Source organism: Nipponia nippon, unplaced genomic scaffold, assembly GCF_047370975.1.
Source record: "Nipponia nippon isolate SJK-2023a ecotype South Korea unplaced genomic scaffold, ASM4737097v1 scaffold_1, whole genome shotgun sequence".
Lineage (NCBI taxonomy): Eukaryota > Metazoa > Chordata > Aves > Pelecaniformes > Threskiornithidae > Nipponia > Nipponia nippon.
In genome coordinates, this window is record NW_028262290.1 from 56,515,044 (window position 1) to 56,539,850 (window position 24,807).

At 44.3% G+C, this 24,807-nt stretch overlaps 1 protein-coding gene across 2 annotated transcripts in view; it reads left to right on the forward strand.

The window, feature by feature from the left end:
- The first annotated feature begins 13,528 nt into the window (after window positions 1-13,528).
- The window catches only part of RAB31 (RAB31, member RAS oncogene family), a 64,117-nt gene continuing 52,838 nt past the window's right edge, over window positions 13,529-24,807 (forward strand). Inside the window, exon 1 of one of the 2 annotated variants that reach the window (XM_087756765.1) lies at window positions 13,529-13,639. In XM_087756765.1, coding sequence (XP_087612891.1) covers window positions 13,601-13,639 — 39 coding nt within the window. In that variant the 5' untranslated portion in view covers window positions 13,529-13,600. The remainder of the gene's footprint in view (window positions 13,640-24,807) is intronic. The other variant, XM_087756773.1, reaches the window with a different exon arrangement.

Below are 24,807 nucleotides of genomic sequence, written 5' to 3' on the forward strand. Positions count from 1 at the left end.
ACCCTCTTGCTCTTCCATCCCGATCTCCTCTCAGCAAGCTGCTGTGTACAGCATTTTTAATTCTGTTTCTGTCGAGAGGTTTGGAACCTTCTTACTGTTTTCTTATCCTCACATTGCATTTTTCCAAAGTAAAATAGAAACAAATAGAAACCCAAATCCTGGCAGAAGTGGAGTCTGGCAACCTGTCTGCAGACCTTTTTTCAGATTTGAACTGGGCTTAGGTCAGATTCAAGAGTGACACTGTTCCACAATGCTTGTGAACACTAGCTGGCTGGAAGTCTTCTTGGCCACCCTATTCAGCCATCAACAGTGTAATCCATTTAGTCAGGGAGAACTGGGGACATGCCTGTGCAGGCTGCTAAGCTCCTTTTTTGCTGATCTGAAGGATAGTAGGTGCCAGTGGGATGCATGTCAGGAGAATGATTGCTTTGGGACATGGATTGTTATCCTGGTCTGTGCGATTGCTAGGACCTGTCAATCCTAAAAAATGCGAGGGGTGGAGAAGTCAAGGGGTTACATCCTAAGAACTCTTTGTTTAGATAACCCTGGCTTTTGTAGGAAGCACACTGAATTTTTGGGTCAGTTACACACGTGTATTTTAGACCTTTGGAGGAGTCAGTCTTCAGATGTGTGTATTTGTACAGTCTTTTGAGGGCAGATGTGGACTTGTTCTGCTCGTGCTCCAACTCCATCAGCAACTGTGTAATTACAGTTCATGTGGCACTGAGCCCAGACAGACGTATGGACAGACAGTGGCACGACATTTGGAAATCAGTCAAATATATGCAAAATATAGCAGAGGTCCATTCACTGAAGAAATAATTGAAATAAAAATTGTCATTCCTCTAAAAGTGGAGGCTGAGAGTATTCTAAAAGACTCAATGTCTATCTTATTTACAGCGCTAGAAAATGATCTACAGACTATGAGCAAGGATTGTGTAACAGAGGAAACAACCACCAAAAAGCTACCTAAAATAAGGAGGACAAGCAAATGATGGTACTTGATACGTGCCGTTTTCTACACAGAGCTTTTCAGCTATTGAACTGGGAGGGAATCCAAAGAAGGAAGTGTTTTATCTGAAATAAATGTACACAAAACTAGAGGGGATACAAATAAACATAAAACCCCATGTATAATCCCTGAGGAAGATGGTGATACAGTATGAGTTGTGAAATCTGACAATATACAGGGCTAGATGGTTTGTAGTAGCAAGTATCAAAAGTTTAAAGAACTGTCTGGTCAAAGAATAGTTCCTTTGTTAATTAGATTACCTAAGATGTGAAAGGGCAATTACAGTCCTAAAGCAACTCCTGGCTAGGCTCATTGTCTCAATAATTTACAAATCAACTTTGCTCACTTGATATGTAAATCACCATTTCTTTTTTTTTTTTTTTTTTTTTCCATCATATAGGGCTTCAACCACTGGGTGCCTGGTTGTGGCACAAATGTAAGCTGTAATATTCTTTAACTGTGGGAACAGTTAAAGGGTGTCAGGTATATTAAGAAGCTTTACATTACTGCATTTCGACTTCTTGGATTCGAGCACTGGCAACATTTCAGGTTCAAAGGTTTTTGTTTAAAATGAGATTTAATGTACGTAGACTGTAGCATTGCCAATAATATCTTGAACTGGGTGTGTTTTATTGGGTGATTCATAAAGAAAGTCAGACGAAGTATGCACAGTGGTATTGGAATGTGGGTGGAATCAAAGTAATGATTTAGTGGAATATGTTTGTCAAGCACAGCATACAGGAAATCTTCTTTCTGAATAAAGATGGATTTAGCCCATGAGAACCTCAGTATATTTCCAAGTGTCATTTATTCCAGTGAACCCCAGTGAAAATATCAAAGTAAAACGAGAAAGCTGCATCGTTCACCCTCAGATATTCCATTGGCAATGAGACTACAGTCAGACTTGTTGGGAGCAAAGGGCAGGAAAACGAATAAAATTAATAAAAATAACATTGATTTAAAGGGACACTGTCTGCAGTTCCAACATAGAAGAAAATTCCATCTGTTCTCTAACAGGGTGGCGGCAACATTTTTATTTAAATACAATTTCGCTATTAATTGAGCATCCATAAGCCTGCTGAGCAGGGTTCGTTGTGATTGTACATTTGCATGCATATACCTCACTCTCTCTGCACTCTTCCTGTTTGCATCTCTTTCTAGGCAGCATTTGCAAAACCACAACGTTGATTTTGTTTCTGAGACTAAGGAGCCACTCGTACTGAGAACAAGGAGCTCTAACACTGCGAAACTGAGTCCTACTTAGAGGGATTCATACAGATATGAGTGATAATGTTGTTCTGAGCTCAATTATTAAAAAGCAAGCTGTTACATTTATAAAACATCTGTTTAAATATATTATGTTTAATTTCTCTTTGGCTCCTGCTCAAGAGTTATGTCTCTCTTTTTTTATACTGCTTGCTAAACAGTAGGAACAGACTAATCTGGCCTTATCCCTGCTTTCTCCACTTTGATGCACTCGGGGGGCATAACCACCTTGGAAGCCCAGCCATGCTTTCCCCCAGCCCCGCAGGGTGAAGGGATGTCGTGGCCCGATGAGCAGAGCACCTCTGCTCTTGTGCATGCCCAGAGGATAGCATGACACGTGCCGTACCACGCAATGTACATGCGCCGTACGTCAGGGAGCCAGAGGAGACAAGCTTTCTCATTGCTTTAACAGTACCAGTGCCATTTTTCAACACCTCAGTACGGTTCAGCGGCTAAATGATGGTATTACAGTGGTCCTAACTGCTTCCTTGGCAAAATCCATGCATTTGTGAGGTAGGACAGCTTACTGGAATAAAAGGAAAATTAGCAAAAGGAAGGTTGTGGATACCCTGTCTCATAAGTAGGAGTTTTATGGAGGAGAGGGAGCTTGGAAGACTCAGGTTCCCACAAAACAGGGGCAGAATGGGACAAGGTGAACTCTCCTGCTAACAGGAGCTAAAAGAAAGACTCTAGCTCTGACCCTAGTGCTGGAAAGGATTCAGCGTAGGAAACATTGCAGATATAATGTTTTCAGAGGGCTTTCTACCTTTGACTTTGAAAAGCAGTCTGCTGTTTTTCCAAGACCTGTGTATAGAGAATTAATATTCCACAGATGCTATTTAGTTCTCAAAATTTCTATCAACTGTGGTTTTTTAAGGGTCTGAATGCTATTAACCCATAGGTTAATGGATCAGCTTTAAATAATATATTACATCCTTTCACTCAAATGTACTTTAAGATTTAAATTAGATTAAATATACAGGGAAGATTTTAGTTTGTAATTTGCCTCAGCGAGAAATAGATGAATAGAAGGCTGTGCTTGCTGTGGTGTCCTTCACTTACCCATTAAGTTAATCTGTACAGTTCCCAAAATTGTCATGGGACAAAACTTTAGGATTTTAGGAACTTGAGAATAAAGGAAAAGTTCTTTCTCTTGGAAAGGTCTAGTTTATATGCGTTGATTATCTCATGGTACCTTTTGGTAAGCAAACAGAAAAGCATGTAGTGTACAGCATGCCAGCACAAGTTAGAGGAGAGGCAGTGAAAATTTGGCTTATCTTGAAAAAACAAGCTGTTAGAGCAATTTTGTTTCTTTGATCCAGAGATAGAGCTTTCACAAAGATAGAGCTGTGAGCAGCATGTCTTGCTTTAAGACAGGCTTTCTGTGTTCTTATCCTCAAAAATCTCTGCATCCTTTTTTCTTCCACATTTAGCGCCTTAGACACCACTAACACAGCATACGTACATTGAGCCTGATTACTTGCCTATTTTACTTCTTCCCTTGGGCTAGATAAACAAACCAACTGGCCCTCAGTTTGAGCTTATTTTTTAAGCGACCAGTCCAAGAATCGGTGTAGAATAGGTGTCCTCTCAAAGGGATGCTTATGACTCAATCCTGTGTTGGAATATATAAGACGTTATGAACTTGCTCTTGCTATGGGATAACACACGCAGACAGCTCTGCATCTGGATAGAAATCTTTGAACTCACACAGTGTCCTTTACCTCCCCTTCCTGCAGGATAAAGCCAGCCGGGCATTCAGTTTTTCCCCATCCTCTGTGCAAATCATTTGGGACGCAGCTTCCCAAATCCTCTGTTATTTCCAGAGCTCTGATTTCCTTACTTTCCAGGTTGCTGTTTGTTCTGCAGCCACAAGCAAGCGCTGCGACCTAGGTCACCCAGATGCCCCAGTGCTCCCATTCTCTATGTAGGGGCCAAAGGGGATAGCCCCGCCGAGGTGCAGTTCATCTGAGCTTTTTTGGAAGAGGGATTACAGTCAAGACACATGCCCAGAAGTTCAGTGGACGGCAGTAGCTCGGATAAAGTCCTGATTGTTCACGGGCTAAGCTCCTCCCTTGCTAATGACTGCATGAACGCCTGGACCAGGGGGCTGGGGACCACACCTCCATTCCAGCCACCTCTCTTACTAGAAGAATTTATTTGGCTTCAGCAGGACTATCTCAAACTCAGACTTCAACCAAGAGTTAAAGAGTTCAACCAAGAGATTTTTTTTTTTTTTAGTATGTCCTAACACCAAAATGAGACTTTTGACTCTTTCTGGGTTTTGACTGAATGATATTTTATCTCTGTCAGAGTGTCAGATTTAATTATTTCCTAATCCTTTTTATCACCCTCCTGATATCATTAGAAAGACTATGACTGTGGTAGCTTCTACTTAAGGTTGTCCTGCAGATAGATCTTCACTTTGCTGACTCCATTACTGCAGATAACTAGTGACAGTTCTCTTTAAACTCTACCTCCACAACTGACCTTTCCAATTATTGCTCTATTATTTTTATTCTCATCAGTTTTTGAAGCTTTTCTACCTGTGAAGGTGAGAGATGTGGTTTGCTGATCTACCTGCTACTTGGTGAAGGTATGTCTGCATACCCTTAGAATGCAGGCTTTGTATAGAACTTTGCCTGGCATTTAACTAGCCCTAAAAAATAACATTTAGAGCCTCCTAGTGTACTGCAGGATCTTTGGACCTGATGCACCCATCACTGTTCAATCATCTTTAAAGAAACCACAAAAAATAATTGAAGGGGAGGGTGAAAAATCTGGACTGATAAAATATGCTGCATTGTGTGTATTTCCAATTTCTGCTCTTCAAGATGGTCTCTTAGCTGTTAGTTATGTCAGGGTAATCAGCATCTGTTGGTGCACTCAAGGCCCTGACAAGTTTTTGCTTATTTGAAGGGATAACTACATTATTACTCCTCATTAGAAAAATAAAACTGTTGATCAAGTAGTGCATTCTTTTCCCCCTTGTAAGATATTTTATGTATTATATGTAAAAATATGTAAAATATTTTAAATATTCAAAAACCTACAAAACAAAACATACAGACTTCTTTATTTTTAGGTTTGAACAAACTTGGATTATCTGTGTTGGAGGCAAATTCTGAAGTCCATAAACAGGCGGTACTACCACTGATGTATATGGAAATTAGAATAAATAAGGAAAAGGACTTGTCCTGAAAAGAAAAATACAGACATCATAACAGCAATAATTATCACTTGTGTGGTCAAAACTTTGCAAAACTGCAGGTTTCTTTAAGGGTTAATTTGTCCTCATAAAGGGCATAGACTCAAAAGGGGATTTGGAGTTTACATCAAACATCCTCCACATTTCAGGACTGTTTAGACTGGTGGTGGGAAGAGGAGAGGTCACACTCCCAAACTCAGACTTAAACTCATTCAAACACACCAAAAAATTATTCATAGCAGAAACAGGGAAAAAAAAAAAAAAAGTTAGGAACTCTTATCTTTCATGCTGTAGGAGATTTTTTGGATTGATGAGAATTTCTTGATCAGATTTTTCTCCCTCTGAGATTTCTTTCTCAGATTGTTTTCCTATTTACTGCTTGGACTGCAAAGAACCCTCTCACTGTTAAATCTAAACAAATTAATCAATTTCAGTCCATAAGATAAATCTCCTCAGTCACCACCTGGCTTACAACTGAATTTTAATTTCTCCTTTTCAGTTGCCTCATGATTGTCTAGAATGAGCACCCAGTTCCACTGACACAGAAAAAAGATAACCACAAGCTGGCTACAGACACCCTACACACCACCTAAACTATTGTAAAGCCAGGATGGATAGATGCATTTTCATTTGCAAATTTTCATTTGAGGGTTGTTTGGAAGATCCCTGTTTGGGTCTTCTGTAACCAGAGAAAGCACCTATCAATGTGCGTTGACTGCCTGAGGATTTAATGAGAAAAATCAATGTGAAGTTCAAACCTTCTCTGGCTGGCAGCACACATACACTGGGCATGTTTTAGAAACAACCTGATGCCCACTTGGCAGGACAAATTTCTGACAGTATAAGAGCCCTGTTATCTCTCCTTGGCAATATGCACAATAGGAGCCTGCTTGCTTGAAAATAAAACGTTGGCTTTAATATAATACTCTTTTCATAGTTTACAAGGCTAAGCTTAATTAAAAGGAGAATTGTGGATGCCCTCCTTTCATTTGGTAGTAAACACAGGCTCCTTCACCCCATACAAAGCTAATGGTGGTAAACTGGGCAAAGTAAATCACTAGATACTATGCTATTCTGTATGAGAATAGTGTACCGTGGAATATACTGCTAGAAGGAAACAGCATTACTATTCAGTAAATCCAGTTTTAGTTTATAATGAGACTCTCACTGGGCTGTTCTTGCAGTGAGCTGGAAGGCAAAAAGGTATCACTGTCCTGCTGCAAAGTCTCCCTGCATTTGGAAAGGCTTTGTGCCAGAAGTAGAGATATCTCTCTCTGATTATCTCTCCAATCAGACAACATCTAGGTGGGTGCAGCTGCTTTTCAGGCAGCAACTAGCAGGCATTGGCTATACCAGAAGCATGAAAAGAATGGAGCAAACCAATGTCGGCACCACAGAAAGCAAACCGAGACACTTCATGTCACCGCCGTGGAGTCACTTATAATAATCATCACGCTGTCTTTTCAAACTGCGCTCAAAACTGGCAGCCCGAGGAGAGGACCTGCAAAACGAAACATGTTACAATAGCTACGGACACTACTGAATTGCAGCCCTGAGTGCCCACAGTCAGTGAGCCCCCCGTTTTGAACTGCCTCTTGGTACATGAAATCACAACATTTTGTTTGGATTGCTCTTTACCTTGCAAACACGTCCACGCTCAGGCATGCTCAGGCAATTAGCAAGCGATGGGACAAGAGGAAATGGCCTCAAGTTGCACCAGGGGAGGTTGAGATTGGATATTAGGAAAAATTTCTTCACCAAAATGGTTGTCAAGCATTGGAAGAGGCTGCCCAGGGAAGTGGTTGAGTCCCCGTCCCTGGAGGTATTTAAAAGACGGGTAGATGTGGTGCTTAGGGACATGGTTTAGTGGTGGAGTTGGCAGTGCTAGGTTAATGGTTGGACTTGATCTTAAAGGTCTTTTCCAACCTAAACGATTCTGTGATTCTGTGATATTTTTGTATGGAATGTAACATGAGAAAGGACTCATCCAGCATCGTGGGCTGACATAAGTATTTTCATAAGGTTCATATGGAAGAGGATAGTAAGATATGGAGCTTTCATCAGAAACTGATTGTGTGAATTCATCCTATGTAAGTAATATCCAGGCTGAAAGTAATATCCAGGCTGAAGCATCTGGATGGGTTTTGCTGGACTAAATAAAATACATTGGTGATTTCAACCATCTCGTAGAAAGAGTTCTAACTTGATTCATTTGTGACACATCAGGCCTGATGTCCAACCTCAACAGTTGGTGTTGACTGGCAAATTTACTTAGTGATATAGACAAATAACCTATTGGATCACTGAGTCTTGACTTGTGTTATTTCAGGTCATCTCAGAAATTTCTTTTTACATATATTGCACTTTACCTTTAAATTAGTTTGCTTTTCATTTGTTGTTCTGACAGCTACTATTAGAGAAGTTTTCCAAAGCCTTGGAAAGCCCTACTCCTAACTTCCAGTTCAAATCCATCTAAGGCTAATTTATGCCTATTTTTAAATTAATTTTTTAATTTAATTTAATTTTTAATGTAATTTAATATTTTGCTTTAGCTAGTTCTTGTCCTTTCTTTGTGCTTAATTGCCTATAGTATTTGCAGTGTTCTCAAGTTGTACCTCGGCTTCTGTTTTTCAGGTATAAGAAAAGAGCATTTTTGATTCTTTCCCCATCGAGCAGTCTCAGTGGAGAAATGTGCTGTCACCAGCTTGGGGCTATGGCACATCACTTGCAAAGAATGAGAAAACTTGCATTACTTTTCACTAGCATTCTCCTGCAATAGGAGATTGCCCTGGGGATTAACCACAAACCAGCGGAGGGAATTTGACCCTCTTGACAAATGTAGATTTATACTGCCAAAAATCTTTTCCGAGCACTTTAGGAACAGTGCATCTATTTCAAGGTCTATCAAGAAGCATTCTGGTAAGCTCTATACAAACAACCCCCAGTTTTTTTTCAACAGCAATAATGCTGCTTTTCAAAGTACTTGGCAGTGAAGCTGCAAGTAGGATCTTGCAGAGGTTTACTCGCCTCTAACCTTTTCCAGTGGATTTTCTCTTCAGGAGGGAGCGACTGGACCATATAAATGCCGCAAACAAGAGATGTTAAAACATGAAGCAACACTACAATAAAATGAAGTAACAGGCAGCTGCAGATTCTCCTGGCATTAATGCTGGAACCAGTGAGCTATGAAGGGCCTAATTCACTTTTTGCATGTGAAATGAAGTGGAATAACCCTACTGAAGTTAAAAAATTGCAGTCGCTTAAGACCTATGTGACTGCAATTGGAATCAGACCCTCAATCTCCACCAGGTCATTCCTGTACTTTTCTAGTTTTCATGTCTTGGGAGTCTCATGATGCATTCCCAGGGCAGCCCTTTTCTAACCTTTGTGGCGATTAATCATAGAATCAATCATAGAATCACAGAATGGTTTGGGTTGGAAGGGACCTTAAAGATCATCTAGTCCAACCCTCCATGGGCAGAGACACCTTCCATTACATCAGGTTGCTCAAAGCCCCATCCAGCCTGGCCTTGAACACTTCCAGGGAGGGGGCATCCACAACTTCTCTGGGCAACCTGTTCCACTGTCTCACCACCCTCACAGTAAAGAATTTCTTCCTAATATCTAACCTAAATCTACCCTTCTTCAGTTTAAAACGGTTACCCCTCATCCTATCGCTACTCTCCCTGATAAAGAGTCCCTCCCCATCTTTCCTGTAGGCCCCCTTTAAGTACTGGAAGGCTGCTGTAATGTCTCCCCGGAGCCTTCTAAGTAAACAAACAAACAAACAAACAAACAACAAAAAATAGCATCTCTCAGACTTTTAGCCATTTCGTAACCACTGGATTTTGCATGGGATCTAGGGTCTGAGCTGGAAGCTGCTCCTCCTGCTCAAAGAACTGCTTGCTCAGCAGTAGCTGCTTTCCTTTTGAGAGATTTTGGCAGTTTCTTGGGCAGGCACCGGCAAAATTTCTGTGGTGGCCGTCATTACTGTACTGCACATTCATGTCATCCGTGGGACGCAGAGGCATTTCTCCCCGGGCAGCGTGGAGTTAACTTGCCTCCTGCTCTGTGCCTTGGGAATAAGAGCTGGGATGGCAGCCCATAGTAGGAGGGCCTGGATTGAATTCGCCAGTGAAGAGGAGGGATAACATTTTTGTGTGAGGAAGATGCTTGCCAAGAAACAGAGAAGGAAAGCAACAGTGGGAGAAAGGAAGTAACTCATCAGGTGCTTGGGACAGACAACAGCAGTTTCGGGAGCTGGGTACACATCAGGGTCTTGGAGGGATCTTTCTCTGCGTAGGTCACTCACCGGAGAGAGAAAGCAGGAGGAGGAAGGCAGATGCCTTCATAAGCCTGGGGACATTGCCAGCACCTCACAAGCATCCAGTTTCCTACCAACCCAGGCTAGATAAATACCACTACACCGCTTCTAGAGAGAAATGGACCGAGTTGTAGAAAACTTTTAAACGTAGGACAAGTTTTCTACCAGCACGAGCCACAGAGGGGCAGGCGCATGTGGGTAAGGGCAAAGAGGAGGGCAGCAGCAGCCCCAGCTACCATTGCCCCAGGCTGCGGGAGGACCGCACCCCGGGGCAGACCGCTGTTAGGTGCCCAGCCCCAGGTCTCACAGCAAGGCAAGGCTGCAGGCAGGAGAATAACCCAGTCTTCCTGACTCCTGGTCTTGTGCCTCTAAGCAGGAGGCTACCTTCCTTCCTCTCCTTGATGGGTCTCTTCATATGAAATCGGTGGTGTTATCCTGAAAAAACGAGGGTGAGTGACAGGATAGTCCTGCTTTAGCTGTCTAAGCAAAAAAAAAAAAAAAACAAAAAAACACACAAACCACAAATTGAAGGATGAATCAATCCTACCCTCCCAAGGCAACTAGTACTACCTTGAATTTCCAGATGGAGACAGGCCTGAACAAACTTTCCAATTATCACACTCAGAAACACCTTGAGCCAGATCGCATCTTGCTGGCTTAAGCCCAGCTCTGAGGACCTAAATCTCTCACACTAAGGAGTAATTAATTTGAGATCAGTGCAATTGCACTGCTATAAAATTAGAATAAAATAAAGGATGGTCTGGCTCTGCCAGTTTCTGCAAACTGAAGGAAAAGATTTCTGAGGAGAGAACGGCTTACTTGAAACTCTAAGGGGAGGCTGCTAAAAAACAAAGCCGCTTGGCTTTGTATTTCCCAAAAGCAAAATACAGTTGGGTAGAAAGAAGTGAGGTAAATCATTGCTTCGAAACTTATAATTATTCATTGAATAAGATGCTACAAAAGGGAAAAAAAGAAAACCTTGAGGATGCAAAGACTTGTTTTCCTTTGCTTTTAACCAGCCTTTTGAAAACATTGCAACATGACCAATTCCTCAAAAATGTTTTCCTGACCACAGCGTCTTGCATGCAGACAAACACATGGATTATGCCAGTTCCTGGAAGAATGAACGTCATTAGCTTTTTTTAATAGTGGAGCACATGTCTGTTTGTATTGTTATTTTTTTCTCTTCTTATCTCCCTAATTTTGGGGAACATTTTTTCCTTTTTTTTTTGTTTCTAGACTCTTTGTTTAAACAAGTACAATGGGTTATTTTTTCCTCTCATTGTTCTTTTTTTTTTTGTTTGGCTCTTCAGACTTTCTGCGTGTGCAAGTAAAATTCCTCTTTCTTAGCACTCTCTCTCCTGCTGTTTCAGCCTGAACAGCTGCCACTGGGTCACCTTCGTGCTACCTTTTTAAACAATTTGTGTGTTTGTAAGCAGCTGATTAGTTATTTGCTATCTTCAGAAATAAGCTTTTGACACCTGGGCTTTAACCTTTTTTAGTGAGGGCTCCTGTTTCACCACTGTGTACTTGAGAATAAGTTTCCCCAGATAAGGAGAAAGGTGGGAATCTGACTTGCTTTCCCGGGCAGATTTCTCAGGCACTGTTTTGTATTACGGTGGTACTGAGTCAAGGCAGCAATTAGGCACGTACTTACATGCCTTCGAAGTCAGTGGGATGTATTACTGTCTCAGAAATGGACGGGCTTAAGCAAGTGCTCTCCCAAACTGGAACTTTATTTATTGTACTCTAGTGCATGCCTGGATTGAGAGGCTTTGGAAAGTTAAGCTGCAGAGTCAATGCATGTATAGTCAAGTGCATTAGTCTGCTCTACGGATGCTCTCATTACATCAGTGCAGCTTAATCTGAGCGCGCTTATAGACTAGCTCTCAAGCTGTGCTTGTGACACTGAACAGCTTTGAGCAGTGTGCCACTTATCAATCTCTTTCTGTAATCCACAATCTAATGTAGATTTGATTAGAATCCAATGTAATTCAAGTGTTTCTTGCTGAAATTAATTCAGCTGGTATAATGTTTCATGTGTACAATAAGCAAAAATTCCCAAACTTCGAGAATTACAAAATCTGGACCAACGAAAAGGGATAGATGACCAATGGGATACATCAAAGACATGGAAATATTTAAAGATGTGACAAAAAAAGAGAAGAATTTATGGAAAGGTGATCCTGAACCATAACACTGTCTGTGAATCTCAGTCTCTCACCAGTGGAAAAGTCTGATTCAAAGTTAGAGGAGCGACATTTAACTCAGACTTAAAATTGAAAGAAAGGGTGGAGTGAGATGGTGTAAAACCTTAAAAATTCATATCTCCTGTCGATTTGTAGAACTAATTACTGGCTAAAATGTTGGGCTGCTTTAAATTAGCTGTGCTATGAGTGCAAACTGTAATTGTTGTATGTTAGGAAGTATATTCCATTTGCTTATTAAAGACTTCATTGTATAATGCATTCTTGTGGAAGAACAATGAGCAGACAGACTCCTAGCAATATTGTGTATTGGTTGTCTGAAAACCTGCTGTGCTTTGTTTCTCTTTGCTAAATTCTCCTAAAAAAAACCCAAAAAACAAAAAACAAAAAAAAAGCTTAATTAAACCACAAGCATCTGTCTGATGAGCCTCTCATCAGATATCTCTCTTTTGGTAGTCTCTCTCCTGACAGGCTGTGATACTCCACTAGAAATGCTTTTGTGTTTTCCTCCTTGGGGATAGCAACTGCTTTGTTCCAAGCATTTCCTTGGAGTTCTGGAAGAGTGCAAACGTCTTCTTCCAGCCTATCACTGTGAGTGCAGGACCCAATGTGGAACTAATTAGTGACATAATGAACGCCACAACAGTTTATCGCCAGGAAGCTCCTAATGACGTGGCAGTAATCTCACAATGACTAATCAAGATTTTCTTCGTTTCCCTCTAGCAATTCTACCTGATAAATTAGGGAAAAAATGAAAATAAAACTGTAAGCAGAAGAGAGGCTATGACTTGAAGTACTTGACAGACAACGCTCTTCTGCTTTCCTGGGGTTATAGCATGCAAGTCTTCTCCATAAATTCTAGGACTTTGGCTACCGAGAGGAGAGAAGAGTGGTTACGAACTCCCCCTCACTGATTTTGGTGGACTGGTCCTAACATTAGCTGCAATGTAGTATTTAGCATAACTTTTTGATGTGTGGGGTGCAGCCCCACGATCAGCCCGAGGTGGACTGTTTTAATCAAAAATGGGTATGTATTACTAGGATTGGGTAAAAATGGAGTTACTCCTTTTCAATGTTTTCTGCACGTAGTAAGTCAAACTAAGGGGGGAAAAAAAAAAAAAAAAAAAAAGGTAGATGGGATCCAGATCGTTCGCAACCGAAGCAGCCCAGCTCCTGTTACCTAGCCCAGCACATGGTGTGTGGGACTAGGCGCCCGTGCCGTCCCATGCAGGATGCAGTCTCTCACCGCTTGTTTTCCCTCACGACAGCACGTATTTACACAACACCTCCCCGCTCACACGGCCGCTCCGGGGCGCAGCGTTAAGGCGCGGTTGGCAGCACCGAGACGATTCCCTCCTCCAAGCCGAGGAACGACCCGGTGCCCGCCCCGGCTCGCTGGCAGCAGCCGGCACCCCGCGACCCTCGGCAGCCGCGGGGCGGGCGAGCGAGCGGGCGGGCAACGGCGAGGCGGGGCCGGGCCCGGGCGCATGTGACCGGCGGCGGCGGGGGCGGCCCCGGGGGCGGTGGCGCGGTGCGGCGGCGGCGGGGAGCCGGGGGATGCGGAGCGGCCGGGCCCCGGGCAGATGATGGCGATACGCGAGCTGAAAGTGTGTCTGCTTGGAGTGAGTAGAGGGGATTGGGGGGGGGGGTCCGCTTCCCTCCTTTCTTTCCCATCCCGCAGGCGGGGGCTGAGGGAGATGGGGTGCTCGCTAGAAAGGGGAACGCTTCCAGCCCTCTCCGTCCCCCCCGGGAGGGCGCCGCGTCTCCCCGTCCCGGGCGGGGGGAGCTGGGCCGCGGTGAATTCCTCCACGCCGAGACTTGGCAGTCGCGCACCGGGGGGCGGGGGGAGCCTTTGGTGGTGTTTTTTGTTTCTTTTTGTCTTGTTTCTGAACTTTTTAAAAGTGAGAAGGCCGTAACGCTTTGGGGGGGGGGGGCGGGAAAGTGAGGGGCTCTCTCTGGGGGGGTGCCTCCCCCCGGCGCTGCCCAGGCGGGGGCCGCCGGAGAGCCGCCTCTGCCCGGCCGCGGGAGGCGGCGACGGCCCCGCGGCGGATCTCCCTCCGCTGCCGGAGCCCCGAAAAGGCGTCCGGGAGGGTTTTGCTGCCCGCCATCCCGGCGGCGGGGTTTAAGGTCCCGTCACTCGCGGCGCTGGTTTCACCGAGCCCCTGCAGCGGCGGTGGGAAGCGAAACCGAGGGAAGCGGCAGCCGCAGCAGCAGCGCTGCCCGGCCCGGGACGGCATTCCGGGTGGCTCCTTCTCCCGGGCGCCTCGGCCCCCTGTCACCTCTGTGCTGCGTCGGTGCTTTGTTTAATTCCTTGCCTGGGTTTATCCAGTGCTTCTCTTCGCTCGGCTCCTTACAGGAATGTCCTTTCTGCCGTTGCTTTTTCTTCTTTTGCTTTTTGGCGAAGCCGTCTGCGCGTTTCACATCTGGAGCAGCAATGTGCTTAGCTTTGCAGTTTGGCTCCGCCTGCCCCCTCTCTGCCCAGCACGCAGGGAGCTTCACAGCAAAATGTGCTCGCCGACTTGTTACAAACACCGCTGGGAGAACAGAGCCGCCTCTGCTGACAGTGCCGAGCAGAGCATCACTACTTAGCTCCTTTTTAAAATCAAACATCTCGAATTACCAGGGGCGAGTTAGGCTGCTTTTAGGTCCGCATCTCCATAAACATTCAGAAAAGCTGCACGAGTGAAGGCGTTTTAGAGTGAATTCTCTTTCGTGCAGTACAAGTGAGTTGAACATTTAAAAAACCAAACAAATACAGACACTCCAGTTCTCTCTGATTTGTGTTGACACTTACCCCAGGAGTAAGTGCCAGGAGGTGGTACCAGGGCACTGGAGAGTTCAACCCAAAGTATTTGGCAGTGACCGTTCCTCCTTTCTTGGTTAGAATTCCTGCCTTCAACTTTTAAAATGGCATAGAGGCAAAATAAATGTGGTTTACACAAACGTCAGGAGTCTGTGGTAGAATACGTGGGTGTGTCTTTATTTTTTTCTTCCCCAGCAGAAAATCCTGTAATTTTATAGAGATGAAGTGTCTTGTGGAATGACATTCCTCTTGCCCATTATTTATTGCTGTTTTGTAACATTAAAATGTACTGGAGATTTTGCAAGGCAATTGTTTACTTCTTTTAAGACAGGAAAAGAAACCTATAAAGCAGCTCTGTGTTACGAGGAGTATGCAATTACTCTGTAGATTCATTAAAATGATAGGGTGGCAGTGGGAACACTTAGGAGGATGTAAATGTGTGTAGTTATAGTGGCTTAGTAGTTAGTGAGGTGTTCCTTCCTGAGTTTTAATAGGGTATCATCCTAGAAAACCATCTACTTCTGTTCATAGGCATCTCATTTACCATGGAGGTTGATACGCTGTTTTCCCAAAAGAGAGGAATCCTTCATATAACGAATCTCCTCGGGAAGTTCAGACAGATTTCCAGAACAGGGAAACTCCATACCTGTCCTTGTGAACAAGTGCAGGCATTAATCTTCTGATCTGCTTGAAAGCTAGATGTCAACTCAAAAATACGTTTTCAGATCTACCAAAAGGAATCTCGGCAGTTGTCTTTTCAGTAGGCCCTGGACCTGGTAGGTTGATCTCTATTGTATCTAGTAGATCGCCTGATAATCAGTCAAGTCTGGCATATCCAAGTCCCAAGATGAGTTCCTATCCTTGATAGAAATGGGGATTAAACCGGTTTGTAAACCTGTATCGCTCTCCACTGCTGAACGAAGCTCTAGGCTGCACCTCTAAATCAGACAGGAGGATCACTGATGGTCTGTGGCCCTCAGCTGTACAAAGGTCCTGGGCTTGGGCTATTTCTGCCAGCTCAGAATTCCCCCAATGAGGAAAAATGGCAGCTGGTGCAACGTTTGCAAAGCCAGCTTCTCCACAAGCCCTGAAGCCCCATTTGGCTGTAGAGGGTCTAGATGGGAGGGTGAGGAGAGAGGGAAATAGAGAAACCAGGGCTGTGCTCCATGCTGCCAGCCCTATCAGCTGTAGCACTCCCGTACTCCAGGGCCAGTGTTTGGCCTGGAGCCATTGCAGTAGAGATGGGGGAGTGATGCTCCTGGATGTAAACCTGCCTTGCCAGGAAGGAACCTGGCCTGTAACTTTTAGCATAAATCTAACAAAACTGGGATTTGCGTATCTGCATTTCACTTCCTCCTCCTCCAGAGTATCTTGGGGTTTTTAAAACTCTCTGGGTGTGATGGGAGCGATTTGGAGCAGCCTGGAGTAGTGCACAAGAGGGGATGGTCGTGGGGTTTGTAGATGCTGAAGGAGGCACCAGCAAGAGAAGGACAGAGAGGAGATGTGGGGCGGCTCAAGGCCTAGGGGTGAGTCAGTTTGGAAGGCAGGCTTTGTTGATGGCGGAGCTTTGTTATTCATGAATTTGGGAAGGCAGTGCTCTTTGAGGAGAGGTGGTTCCAGCTTGCTGGTGGGCTGGCAGGACCAGGATGCCTGCCTGATTGCTCAGTGCCTCACAGCCTTAGCTGTAAGAGCTACTGAGGTACTATTTTAATGGCTCTCTTGAGCGTGCTGCCACGCAAGTGGCCTCAAGCCTGCTCCTAAACTACTTCCCCCAGTAAATTATCGCTGCTGGGCAGTGAGGTATCTGCATGCGGAAGGTGTTCATCTTCCTAAGTGCAAAAACTTGAGCATCTGCTCCAGGTGCTGTCTTGTCACCCCGAACTCTTCCTGGTCCCTCAGTCCAGTCGGTTGGTTGTTGGCAGCAGTTGTCCCTGCGTTAGAGGCCACCTGCTTCTGGGCCTGAGCGAGTTTTAGCTGCAGCTCAGTTTATACGGTGGAATGAAGCGCAGCTCCCATTTGACTTGCGCGATGTTTCTGTCCTGCGTGGGCACCCTCTCGAGGGGGTGAAGGCGAGAAGGGTGGAGGGGGGCTGCTGTGTTCCTGAGCTGTGCTTCAGTGCTGAAATGCGGCCGGGCGTGCAGCTGCCAGGTTTCCTAATCTGGCTGTGGCTGCTGAGTGCCATGTGCCTTGGCTCCTGATATTTTCTTTATGCGGGCTGGAGGAGCGATTTACAACTCTGCCAAGTCCTGACATAATTGTGTGTGGCAACCGCAGAAGAGATTGCCAGGTTTAGGACTAAGGCAAAGTTTCTTGTCTTTGTCACTTCCTGAGGAAACTTTGACGGCCCTTCAGAGAGACTTTGGGAGGTGGTTTGCTAACTACTGTCTAAAGTGACCTCCATTACTCCTTTCCTTTTGTTTATTACATTTTTATGTTTTGACTGTTCATCACAGGACCAAAGGAGTTAGGATTGGAAGAGGCTCAGGGGTCATCCCTTGGCCCTAAAGCTCCTCTTATAACTTTCCTGACATACGTTTGTCTCGCTTGTTCCTAAAAAACTCACAATGAAGGCTTATCCTCTCCCCAGGGTTATGTCCCAAAGTTTAACGACTTTTACTGTAGAAAGTTTTTCCCAAACATAGTGCCTACATCTTCCTTGCCTGAGACTTCATTTCTTCACCCTCCTGTTTGTGTTTCCATTTTCTTGCTCATAAGAAGTCACTTGCTGGCATGCGTTCTGCTAGCATGTAGTCTGAAAATACTCTCTGAGGTTGGTAAGCCCACATTTGTAAAAGGAGTGACATTTCATCTGTGGAGGAGAAGGAGGTTTCCTCAGGAGTTTCTCCACAACTGAATCCCAGTTGCTAGGTACAGAGAACCATTTATTACCCTTGATGATGTTGAGCACCTCAGTGTGCAGCGCCTGCACGTGCAGGCTGTGGAAATGAGCTCGGAATTGTTTGATATTCAAAGTAATTGGGAATATGATAATAGTTTTCTTAAGGAGAAAATCTCTCTGGTTTTCTTGTCTTCAGGTCATAATGTAAAGCTCTGGATTCTGCTGGATGGAGAACAAATTCCTGTAGCAGTGTATATACATGCATGTGTCAGACCTTTTAGTGCAAAGCTTAAGTACCCACTCTTCTTCTCTAAGTAGCTATTATACTGAACACCTATGACTGAGAATCTTTGTGTTGCTGTTTATAAAAGACAACAATTTTATTTCTCTTTTGACTCTAAAATGTTTGTCATTATTAATACTCCTAGTGCCTAGGTGACCCAATCCAAGCAGGAGCACTGCTGTTAAAAACAAAAATGCACCCCTGGATGGGTTGTACCAGTTAAGGACCTTTCTTCTCACCGGATATGTGCAAGGGGGTCTACATGTGAAGATGAGCATCCTGCTGAAGACAGTAACACTACACAGATGCAGAAGCTACGCATGCATCAAGAGCTGCAGTGCTGCCCCCTAAAACAGAACAAGAGGGACCAAAGTAGTGCAGATGACAAAGGTGGTTGTGAAAAGAAGAAAATTGTACTGATGAAGCAAATGTATGCCTTCTAAAATTTTGTCCACAAAATAGCCCTCTGAGAGAAGAAGAGACTGACAAGCGACTTTTTTTTTTCCATGTTAATGGTTCATCATCATCTACGTATTCATTTGTGTTTTATTATGTACACAAGTAGCTCTATCATGAGAGACATTTTTGAATCGTGACTTTTCATGGCTGTCTGTCTTGTGGAGTCACTGGTGTCCAGTGTCGCAGCCTTTCCATCAAAAGAGCCCTCATCTGTGTCTCTGTCCTAGCCACTTATTTCTTTGCATTGTAGTGAAACATTAAATCACGTGTAAAACTGGACAATGATTTTAAGTCCACAGGGAACTGAAAGGCAGACAGCCAGACACACTGTTAGCATGACTACACATGCCTCATTTCCTTGGGAAACGGTATTCTCAGTGTTCTTCCATTCTTCCTTGGTGAAGAATACTCTGAAGTTTGCACTTAGCCTGCATGTTTCCATGCTCCATTGCCCTGCTTTGCCATTCAAAAGAACAGTCTACCAAGATACTGAAGAAGACTGAGACTGCGGTCATTTTGGTTTTGGGGGCAAAAATATTGCATAAAAATCCAGTTAAATAGCAAGCAAGAAATGCCTTTTCTCTTGTGTCAGTAATTAAGTATGTCCAGAAGCCTAATCTGCCTTTTACTATTAATTTCTAAAATGTTTAAATGGCTAAATCAGATTTTTGCAATGTAGACATTAAATCTGTAGGTAAACAATTTATCAGAATTTAACAGAATTCAGGATTTCGTACTGACCTTGGCCTTACTGCTTTCCTGACGTATCTACAGAACTTTTCTGTTTACTCATATCTTCCAAAAGTTTTGGGTGGGATTGCTTAGAAAAGTAGGTTATGACCAGAACATCCTTCTAGGAAAAGATAAGTGCGGAGGCCACGTTCTGCTTTCATTTCCAGCAGCACGACCAAACTGCATTTCAGAAGCAGCCGAAGGCAGGACTTGAAGCAGGTTTTGCTTTCAGTAGCTGCAAAGCCTCCGAAGGGGAAGCTTGCTACTACTCATCAACTGGGCAGCGAAAGACGACCACATGGCCGGTGCCTGTTGCTGCATGTGATCGGCTCCGATCTGCTGATAACCAGCTCTCAGGTCCCAGCCGCTGCTTATAACTTGCATGTTGGATGAGACCATGCTGCGGCTATCGTTCAGAACCCATCTGCAGGCTGTAGTTTTGCTATCTCTCGCATTGTATTTATTTCTTTTGTTTATAGTGTAACCAATTGTTTGGGGTTTTGTGGGTTTTTTTGGTAAGGTTTCCCCAGCCCCTTGCTTCAGTCCTTCTTTTTGATTTCTTAGTATTGGCTGAAAAATCATGAAACTTCTTGTTTTACAGTAATTGTGAGAAAAAAGTAAATTCTTTCTTTCTGCCAAAATAAGGAAGTTGAATTGGTAATAAACTCCATTTTTTTTTTAACATGGATGAATGCAGTTAGCCCTACTCAGTGAAGTAGTGCTGAGGCAGACTATGTAAAGCAACCAGAAACTCCGCATGCAAGAAGTGCGTGGGGAAAAGAAAAACCTTGTCATTCTCATCAGGCAATTCCTTTTAACTGGCTTAAGTCAAGCCATGTTAAAAGGCCATTTTTTATTTACATTTAAGGTATGTTTTCTGAGACTGGTTGATGGTACGACTTGTTTCTAAGGCGATAATTTGCCTTATTGATAGGGTGTGTTGCGGTTGGAGTACAGTTTAAGGAAGTGGCAAAATAGGCATTAGCTGAGCTGGTCATGGGCAAAGGCCTCTGAACCTGCAGGGCTTTTGCATACAGCAGGATTTATAAATTACAGTGCTGGTAAATTTTGCTGTTGTTGGCTTGTGTCTGAGCTGGGTATGTGGGCGCTGCAGACAGCAAGCGTACAAGCTGGATAGACATATTCTTTCTAAAATTTCTCAAGGTAACTCCTTGTTGAGAGAAGCATTTACAGGGGGGCTGGAGCCACAAATCTGCTCCAGTTGCTTTCAAACACCCACCTTTTCTTTTGCTTCCCTTCTGCTCCTTCTTCCAAGTGCCATTTGCCCGGTCTTCAGGGCTGTTAGACCCTCAAGGGTCTGTTGTTGATCACGTATCATCTCCTGGCTGCGTCCCTGTTCAGATGAGATGAGGGCAGGCACCGTTTTCTTCATTTCTTACACCTTGGTTTTGAGGGGGAAGACAGAGGGGTGCATTGAAATGGAACACAGCTGGCTTTGGCAGGTTTGCACTGTTGACCGCAGCTTCCCCACAGTTCGGGTGCTGCCTCAGAAAACAAGCTGTTGAGCGCAGGGCAACTTGTTTCTCCTCAGCTTTAGTGGGTCATCAGCCTCTCTGGATGGGGGACTGGAGTTTGGAGTTGTGGTTTGACCACCCTGCCATCATTTCCACCTCCATCTGGAGGTTTGGGGCTTCCTTTGTTCATGTTTTCCTCAAGCCGCTTCTGGGGCCAGCTGAATGCCCAACACATGGATGGATACCCAGAGGTACCCTCCAAAAGGGTCGGGAAAGGTGGTGGGAAAGTGAGTGGGTTCATCTGGTCTGGTCTACTGGATCCTGACATCAAAGGGAATAAATGCACTGGCTAAATTAGGTAGCGTGCCCATCAGGCGTTTCAGTCTTTCTCAGGGTTGGTCTTGTTCTTTTATGGAGCTCATCTGTAAAGCTGGGAGCACCGAGGATCTCATTTTCAGGGCAACGATCATTTGCTGTCTCCAGAGCTGGCAGTGTGTGTCAGTTCAATAAGTATCTATTCCCTCTTCTGCTCCTCGGTTTCCTCGCCCGTGCCGGAGATGCTGGCACGCAGGCTAACAGCCGAGTGCTTCTCACTCTGGGTCGGGGCTTCAGCTGCTCCCCACCAGCCCTGCAGCCCCGTGGGCGAGCCAGACCCACAGAAGTTTGCACAGAGGGCTGTAGGGTGGCACGCAACCCACCCAGGCACGGCCGAAGCTCCCGGCTGTGGATCGCTCTGGCATCCCTGGACCTTTCTGCAGGGGTGACATGAGGACACGTGGGAACAGCTCGTCCTTGGGCAGTCTGGGCAGTGGCCCTGCCTGCTGGGGGAGGAGGAACAGGAGTGCTTGCCACTTCCTAGCTCTCCTGCAGTTTCTTGCTCTGATGGGCTTTCCCTTTGAAAGCCATTACAAGCTAGTGTTCAGCCTGGTCTTTTCCTTCTAGTTTACATGGCCTGGTATTTCTAAATGCTTGGCCTACTAACCTTTACAGCTGGTTTATTTTTCCCCTCCACTTCCTATGAATAATTGGCTGCATTATAAAATATTAAAAAAAAAAAAATCGTGTCTCCATCCAGTGCTAATCACACCGATGGGTTAGATCATCCCACGCTTTTTGGACAGAGCAGAGCAAGCCTTCGGTGCTCTGCTCCTTGTCGGGGCTTGTCACGTCCCCCACTAACTTGTGTTCGCAGCCTCCGGGCGGCTCGTGTGGATGTAACTCCGCAGCCCCTCGCCAGAAGGTGCATGGCAGCTGCCACGGGGCACGCACTTCTGAAGTAACTGAGAATAAAAGATGTTTTTATTCTCACGGAGATGTTTTTCTTCTGTCTACCTACCTTGTAGAGACTGGGTAATGGTGTAAGGGTCAAGGTGAATGGAAATTTCTTAGATTCCATCTCAGCTTAACTTGGAACATGCCAGGAGAGGCAGACATTTCAGTTTTCTTCTGAAACATCTTATACACCCTTCCCGTGAATGATTGCAGTTTTGAACACCACAGCAAGAAGACAAATCCAAGCTTTAGAAAGCCGCCAGCGGAGGTGGATGGGAGGCCGCCTTGGAGCACAGCCTTGTGTAAGCAAATGCCAGTGGTTTGATTTACAGTCTCCAGCCTCACAGGGCTGCTTGTGAAAGCTAAACAACAGGCAGTGGAACAAACGCTTTTTATTTTCGCCTGGCTATTTTTAAACATAAATGCTAGTTAGTGTGTGGTTTTTATATTTCTTGGAGGAGAGAGGGTAGAGCAGTTACGGTTCTGGACTTTTTGTTTTGGATGGGGTAGGTTCTTATTTGGGCAACATGTGGAAGTACATGGGCATGAAATCCAGCTACTAAATACTTTGTGTCCCTGAGTTCTTGTTTCCTCCTTTGTCAGCAGAGCGACAGGATGCTGCGGACGTCATCAGGTGTCCCGGTCGGACCGGTCAGCCTCTGCCGGGCACCACTGCGGGGGACTATAAAAAAACTGTGAGGGCAATCTTTTAAAATGATAAGTATCAGCCTCTTGCAGGAATTCAGCTACAGTTAGGGACTCTATGAGGCAGATTTTCCTTTGCTTTAAAGCTTGTTTACAGAACCAAAGTGAGTTAAAGAGGTTCCTAAAGTGGGTTTAATTTTGAAAAATTAACTTTTTTTGGCCCATTTAATTCTCCAGGCAGCAAAACTTAGTAGGTGTCAATAGGATCTAATGGTTCATCGGCGAAGCTGTGCTGATGGATGGGATGCGTCTGAAGCCATTTGCATGTCCTCCCATGCTCACTGGTGACCTGTGAGATACAGTGGGCATTGGAGTAGCTTTAACCTTCTCTGTCTTATGTTTGTGATCAGTAGCTGGTACCTTGTCTCCAGGATTGCCATTGCCTGTGTTCTCTAGACGTGCCCATTTCTTGCTCATGAGGCTGATGCTGGGAATTCAGCGACAGAGGAGGAATCCTTAGGTATTTGGTCAACATCTGCTGTGTGCCAACACAGAGAAGATGTAGTAGGGGTCACTGGGCTTCCCAAAGACTGATGTGAAAAGCATCCCCAAGAGGACTCCCTTGACTGCGGTGTGGAGTCACACCAAGGCTCAGTTTGGCTCTTGGGACTTTAATTCATTTTTAACTACTTGATTTAAGGGGGTGAAAGTACATTATTGCTATGGTTAGTTTAGGAGTTAGAAGCATGTTACAGCTGAAAAATTTGTGGCATTTGTCCATGCACAGTCACAATTTTAATCTCAAGCAGCTTCTGCTGTCTGTGGAAGCAAATACTATGTTTGTTTGCTTAAGACAGTCTTTCTTAATTTAAAAAAAAACACTTCTGGCTGACACGCACCACTACCAGTCTGTAAGGGCACACTTCCACTTTGTGGCTGGATAAATCTCGTGGTTGGTTAATTCCTGGAGGGATTTGGGAAACAAGAAAGAGCAGATTCCCTTTATTGGATAGGAAGGACGTTATCTCTCCCCCTCCCCCTTTTTTTTTCCTTAGTGTACCAAATATAAGTGGGTCTATTTTAGGAGTCATAAAATCAACACTTGCAACATATTTTGTTAAAGCTGATATGAACAGGAAGCTTCCAGCCACATTTAGGCCAGAAGTCCTTCGTGGTGCATAATCCATGCTGACTTCAACCTTTGCAATACTATGCAGACAGTCTTACTTTTAGGATATTCAGTTCTTGAGTGTGCTACAAAGAAGGTTTTATCTGACATTATCCCTTAAGTCAGCATTTTTCTTTTTTTGGACAATATCTCTCTTGCGGAAAATTCGAGGAAAGCTGGACTTTGGTTTTGCCTTCATTTGCTTGAATGTCAATAAAGGAGTTAAATATTGTCCCCCACGTTTAATGTCTTCAGATGTTATGACTCCAGCAGCAAAGTGTAGTTTGTGTGAATAGTCTTCAGAGTCAATTGTTCTAGCCTTTGATTTTTCCCCTGCCCTTGGATATTTTTCTTTTTTTTTTTCCCTGCATGATGTGCTTGAAAAGAATAAATGTATGCCTAGGCATTAGACAGACAGTTGGAGCACGTTTTATGTGACAAAAATGGCAGTTGTATAAAACCACATAACACAAATACTGATATAAGATTATGTTACTGAAGCCCTAATTTGAGTAGTGTCCTTAAGCACGTGTTTAATTCTATGCATTGGGGTAATCCCGCTTCAGCAGTGTATCAGGGTACGTCGTTCAGCGTTTGCTGAATGGGCTAAATTGAATCCCAAGCTTAAAGCTCAGTGTATACTTTATTACACAGCTGAATGCAGTGCTGCGTGGAGGACAAGGATAAAAAGTTTATGTAAATTAAGTATTTGAGATAACGCAGCTCTTGAGTGATTCCTGTCATTTAACATTAGAAGCAGATAAAGTAGCTCAGTTTTACCTCTGCTTGTATTTTAGCATCTGGTAGGCTCTTTGGAGATGGTGCTTTATTTGACGAGGTAATTAAGTTGATCCAGAGTTCCATGGCCACGTTTGCCTTCTCCTTTAGGCTGGTGTAGAGAAAGAGAGAGGGAATGAACCTCTGGCACCTGCAGAATAAGTCCAAATTAAAAAAGTTTGTCTGAAGGAGAGTGGCAGCCCTACAGCCTAAAAACTTTTTATGACCAGTAGAAAAAGGGGTGTAAAACTCGGCGTAGAGGAGATTGTGAGGAACTGAGTGATAAAGAAAGAGACTAATGGAGGAGGAGGAGGAGAAGGTGGAGGACCGAAACTGA